The sequence below is a fragment of the Anoplopoma fimbria genome, chromosome 22, assembly GCF_027596085.1.
Source record: "Anoplopoma fimbria isolate UVic2021 breed Golden Eagle Sablefish chromosome 22, Afim_UVic_2022, whole genome shotgun sequence".
NCBI lineage: Eukaryota > Metazoa > Chordata > Actinopteri > Perciformes > Anoplopomatidae > Anoplopoma > Anoplopoma fimbria.
Window position 1 is genome coordinate 10,612,687 of NC_072470.1, and position 6,425 is coordinate 10,619,111.

Sequence of the window (6,425 nt, forward strand, 5' to 3'; positions counted from 1 at the left end):
TAGACGATGCCTTTATGAGAGGCTGCTTTTTTTTATCATCTTTTTCCCCGGGATCGGTTTAATCATAGCAGGCGAATACATCCGCCGTTCTCATGTTGTTTGGACGGAGGTGGAGAGAAGGGATCCGACAGTTCCCCCTCTGTTACCAAGTCGTCGGGTATGTGTGGTGAGTGAGAAACCTTTACGGTTACAGGAGTTGCATCTTTGCGATTTTAATGTTTATTAATGTTTTAAGACTAAATCGTTAAATAAAAATCACACAGTCCGATTTGATATGTATTTATTGTTTGTGTGAAAAAAATCTCAAGCGACTGAATTAGTAAATGACTAGATCTATCAGTCTGCACACGGTGGATGGCGAAGGATCCCCCCCCCAGATAGATTGGAATTCAGGCGAGCTATCAAAAATGCGCAGTGGCCATCCACCGCGGGTAGTTGTGTCATAAACTTCATTATATATTGTCATTTAAGTATGCATTTATTAAACATTCATCCGGGTCACTTGTTCTCTGACACCTTCAAAACCCCGAAAAACGGCGCCGACTCAACACATCCGCATAACGAACAAACATTAATGGGCCCACTTGTCATATTTGTATACTTGTTCACCAGGGTCTGCTCTGTCTATGTATGCATTTTGTATCACATCTGTCACTTATGTATTTTGTTTTGTTTTCAATGCTCTATAAAACAGAACGCCTCCTTTTCTTGTCCTCCTTTTTAGATGACACCTCATACTGGTACCGCACTTGATTGAGCTGGGGCATCCTCTCCCAGGAAAAATGCATATCTGGATCCTCAAAATCATCCTTCTGATTGCATCATCTCTGAGGCTGGTCGAGATGTATGACAATTATGGGGAGATCTGTCGGAACCTGTGTACGTGCGAGGAGAAAGAAGGGATCCTGACGGTGAGCTGCGAGAACCGGGGCATCATCAGACTGACGGAGATCAGCCCTGTCCACTTCTCCGTGTACCACCTCCTGCTGACAGGGAACCTCCTGAAGAAGCTGTCAGTCAATGATTTCATCAATTACACAGGAGTGACCATCCTGCACTTGGGGAACAATGATATCTCTGAGATAGAGTCAGGTGCCTTCAATGGACTCCAGGGATTAAAAAGGTTGCACCTGAATAACAACAAGATCGAGTTTATGAGGGACGACACCTTTGCCGGATTGGAAAGTTTGGAATACCTTCAGATTGATTATAATTACATCACCAATATAGAGCCCAATGCCTTGAGCAAACTACACCAACTGACAGTGATGATTTTGAACGACAACATGCTCTCTGCCCTGCCCATGAATATCTTCCGGAATGTTCCCCTTACGCACTTGGACTTGAGGGGGAACCGGTTAAAAATGTTCCCCTACATCGGCCTCCTGGAGCACATGGACAAAGTCGTGGAATTACAACTGGAGGAGAACCCCTGGAATTGCTCTTGCGAGCTGATTGCTCTGAAGGCTTGGCTGGAGAGTATAGCCTACACGGCTCTGGTGGGGGAAGTGGTTTGCGAGACCCCGTTCAGGCTCCACGGTAGGGACCTGGATGAGGTGTCCAAGCAGGAGCTCTGCCCAAGAAGACCCATGGAAGACTCTGTCAGGCCTGCACCCTCTAATATCACCAATGGATATTACCAGACAACACCTGCTGCTGTCACCGCCTCCGCCACCTCCTCGGCTGTTTTTAGGTCATCCTCTAGGCCGACCAAGGGCACACGGCAATTTAACAGAACTAGGTTAAAGCCCACTTCCCGAATACCAGGCGGTAACCATTACAATTATGGCCCCATCATTGCTTTTCAGACCAAATCTCCTGTGCCTTTGGACTGTCCCACTGCCTGCACGTGCAACCTGCAGATATCTGAGATTGGGCTGAATGTCAACTGCCAAGAGAGAAAGATTGAAAGCATTTCTGATCTAAAACCCAAGCCATACAATCCTAAAAAAATGTATCTCACTGGAAATTACATCCCTGTGGTACGGAGATCAGATTTCGTGGATGCAGTTGGATTGGATTTGCTTCACCTGGGAAACAACAGGATAAGTCTGATCCACGACCGGGCTTTTGGGGATTTAACCAACCTGCGTAGGCTGTATTTGAATGGTAATCTCATGGACAGGCTTACAGGAGAGATGTTTTTTGGTTTGCAGAACTTGCAGTATCTTTATTTAGAGTACAACAAAATCAAGGAGGTCGATGCGGGCACTTTCCGCTACCTCCCTAATCTCCAGCTGCTCTTCCTAAACAAAAACCTCCTGAAAACCTTACCGGTGGGTATCTTTTCCAGTCTCTCCCTGTCTAGACTTAATCTGCGCAACAACCATTTCCAAAACCTTCCTGTGAGTGGTGTTTTAGATCAGCTGAAGCTGCTGGTGCAGATAGATCTGTTTGAAAACCCCTGGGACTGCTCCTGCGACATAGTGGGGATGAAGATATGGCTGGAGCAGCTCAGCGCAGGCACCGTGGTCAGTGAGATTGTTTGCGAAACTCCACGGCGCCACACAGGAGTGGACGTACGCTCCATCCAGTCGGAACTGCTCTGCCCGGACTACTCTGACGCTAACGTCTCCCCGACACCCCCTACGGAGGAGCCCATGGACGACACAGTCGTCACCACGGGCGCGCCTCAGAAGTTCAACACCCCCAGCAGCACCGTCCCCCTCTCTGTCCTCATCCTCAGCCTCCTGCTCGTCTTCATCATGTCCGTCTTCGTGGCGGCGGGGCTGTTTGTTGTTGTGATGAAAAAGCGCAAAAAGTCCCAGAGTGACCGCACTAGCACCAACAATTCGGACGTCAGCTCTTTTAACTTGCAGTACAGCCTCTACAGCAACCGCTCCGGCCCAAAAGTGAAGGCCCCAGCCGGCCACGTCTATGAGTATATCCCCCACCCCATGGGCCATATGTGCAAAAACCCCATTTACAGGTCACGTGAAGGAAACACAGTGGAGGATTACCGCAACCTCCATGAGCTCAAGGTCACGTACAGGAGTACCCCAGATGATGAGAGGGATAGCAGTACGATGAGGAGCCCTACGTACAGTGTTAGCACCATCGAGCCACGTGAGAACCCCTCCCCTGTCCCGGATGCAGACCATTTCTTCAGAGGCATCCTCGATCACGACAAGCAGCCCCCCCATCCTTCAATCCCGTCCATCCCAGCAGGCGCCAATTTAGAGTACAAGTACACAGGGCCTGTGTCGTACACGTACAACCCAAATTTTGATGTCAGACGTCAGTTCTTGCGCCCGGAGAGGATAAGAGAAACAGTGCTCTTTGGCACGGCACCCAGTACTGTTTATGTTGAGCCCAACAGAAATGAGTATTTGGAGCTAAAAGCTAAACTGCAGTCTGAGCCCGATTACCTCGAAGTTCTCGAGAAACAGACCACCTTTAGCCAGTTCTGAGCAACTGAATCATTAATGTAATGAAACATTTTCTCTCTTGACCCCCCCTTGAAACAGTGGCTCAGTTTATAGTGTGCCTTGGCACGACACACACACAAGCAAAGGAGTTGAAATGGGGTGTGCCGAACAATCTTATTCTTATTTCTGAAACATGACATTACAGGAATGGATACAGCTTTCTGAAACACGGATGAACAAAATTGCTCTACTTAACTGATGATGCAAAATCTATTTTTCTATGGTGAAGATCAAATAACACACAAAATGTAAGTGTACAGGTAAATCTTACCCAGCTTCATTTTCAGGATTATAACCATACATAAGGTATATTGTGAATCAGAAAAGAAATGTTTATAAAATCACACTCCTGGACAAAAACACTGTACAGCAGATCATCGAAACTGTGTAGGACTATTTTCTGCTGTAGTCTGTAAGTAAGTATTTATTGATATAATCTGCCATGTCTTTTCAAAACTTTTGATTCTACATCAATATTACCTGTGTCATCATACTTCATGATCCTCTGGAAAGGCTTATGTTTGTAGTTTCATTTACTGTAGCTCTGCATTGTAAAAGTGGCTTTTTTTTGAAAGTGGCACACCCCCAATGTTCAAAAAAGACTGCGTCATTTGAAGAAGATGAAAAAAAAAAGTGTCTTTGTATGCTTTCTGCACTTTTTGGAATTCGAAGGCGGGTTAGCCTTCAATGAGCTCTCATAAAGGAGATTATTATATTAAAAATGAATATGGGTATTCATTCTTAATATGTAGAAGAGAACAAAATTCATAAATGACATTTGAAGTATTAATTCTGTTGTGTAATACTGATATTTTAATCAATGTAACACCTATTTTTATACAAGCGTTCGCAGATTCTCTATCCCTTATCAACTTTATTTGTTTTGATTGCTTTGCACTTATTGCACTATATTGACCAAACTATGTTATTGTCATCAAATAAACATGATGTCAGGTTCATATAATGTGCTTATGAGGAAACTGATGCTGGTTGGTGATAATATGGCGGCCATTTGGGTTCGGTCCGATTCATTTACACATTCAGAAATTATAAAAACGACTTGAATTATGGGATTGGAGACCTTGAAAAGGGTGCCCTGGGGGTAAAAGTTGTTTTATTTTGAAATCAAATGGCAATACATTGGCCGGTAAGAATTGGCTATGCTGTGGACTCAATCAAAGCAGATAAAGGTACAGTATATATGCCTCACTTAGAGGGGCAGCTAGTGTCTCAGTGAGGATTGGAATCAATGGGTCTCAATCAATGAGTATTATCTGAGGATGTCCCTTTGCAATTATACCATAACCATATTGTCGCCTGGCAAGCAATGATTTGGTAATTTATGTAACCCTAACTAGAGTTGAAATTAAATGCTATTTTAGCAATCTGACAATGCCAATGGGTATAAACTTGCACACTGATTAAGAGTTACAGCTGCTGGAATAAGACTTTGGTGTCTAGCCATTTCTCATGCCTTCTTTTTTTTTTTAATGGTTTCATAAGTGAATACTTTTAGAAACTTTTATTTACTTATGAGAGGATATTAAGAAAATATTTTGAAAATGCTGCATGTTTTTTTAAATCTTTTATGCGCTTGTTTTGATTTTTGTTAAAGTCCAACTGAAATCACATTTAGTCATCCCTTTTTGTTGTCTAACTGTTTTCTAAATGTGTGTTCTAATGTCAATAGTTTTTATTATTAAAAAGGCTGCAAAAAAAGGTCTTTGGGGAAATATTAGAAATGCTCTTCTTCACATGAGCTGGCCTGAAGGGTGTGTCCCTTGATTGACAGTAGTGTTGCATTTTAGGGAGCCAGCCACAAAGTGAACAAACACACCCTGTAGACCACATGTCACGGGAAGACAGCTAGTGGTATTAAAAGAGTGAGAGCCACACCGGCATCTAACTTGGACCTATGTGGCATTTGCAGGTACATTTACATGCTGTTTAATGTGCTTCAGCTGAGCAGCTAATTAGCTATCTCCCCCAGCGGATGTTTGTTTGGTGGCTCGTTCAACAAAGCAAAGGTGCAGGACAGGACATGCATTTGTGTCTGGATAAGAGGGAGATTTTAGCATGAAGGCTAATGTGGCAGAGCTACCGCTGATGTGTTGTGTTGCAGGCCGCTTTGCAGGCAAGGTCTGTCTGCTCTCCAAGATTGGTTGTGTCAAAATTGGGTCTTCATCTAAGCAGGCAAATAAAGGGAAAGAGGGGCGCCTTCATGACACCAGAAAATATAATATATAGATTTCTCCCTGTGCTGTAGCAGACAAAAAAAGAATGCATTCTCATTTCAGTTGGACTTTAAGTTACTATTCCCTTGACCCACTTAAAGCCAATATGCAAAGTGGGCCTATAAAAATGCAGAGGACGCACTGTGCCACCATTTTCAGTGTGCGGCAAGCGTCACCATTTAGGAATTCAATGTTCCCTAACTGAAACGGGCAGGGATCTCTCTGGAGAGGCTGTGTCAGTGTCAATCTGTCCCTTGTTTCCTCATTTAGAGGGAATTATCTGGATTATTGTGGATTTATAATAAGATCAGCTAAAATAAGTGTCATTTTTTTGGTCATATTGTACTTAATATAGGTGATGTGTGAGCTGCCTTTTCTTTTTTTTTTAAATGACAAAAAGGAAAAAATGGAAAATGAAACCCGGGTCCTTTTGTTGGATCTTTTTCATTGGAAGCCCAGAATGAGAACAGAAGGCACCATTTGGGAGATGAGGAGTCCTGGAACCGAGTGTAACTGTGGATGTGTCATACATGTAGCAGGGGATGTGAATCATAGCCAAGGAGTGTGTGCAGTCGGCCAGCATTGGTGGCCTATGGGATGGCACAGTGTTGACTGTTTTTGACATGGATTTGTATTTATTCTTCCTGATGCCAATATGGGGGAAAAAAATTATGCAATGAAAAAATATATTTTAAAAGTCAGTTTTTTTATTTCCTATCATATAATATTCTTCAGGATGATTTGGCTAAGTTCACAGAACTCC

General features: G+C 43.4%; 1 protein-coding gene across 1 annotated transcript; it reads left to right on the forward strand.

Moving 5' to 3' along the window:
• The first annotated feature begins 782 nt into the window (after positions 1 to 782).
• LOC129111848 (SLIT and NTRK-like protein 5) lies at positions 783 to 4,387 on the forward strand. The gene has a single exon (XM_054623978.1). It carries the CDS (start codon positions 783 to 785, stop codon positions 3,408 to 3,410), a length of 2,628 nt encoding a protein of 875 aa, XP_054479953.1. The 3' UTR covers positions 3,411 to 4,387.
• The last annotated feature ends 2,038 nt before the right edge of the window (positions 4,388 to 6,425 follow it).

What these genes read in the sequence shown, in the direction of transcription:
- LOC129111848 (XM_054623978.1), top strand. Translation starts at nt 783, where the DNA reads ATGCATATCTGGATCCTCAAAATCATCCTTCTGATTGCATCATCTCTG.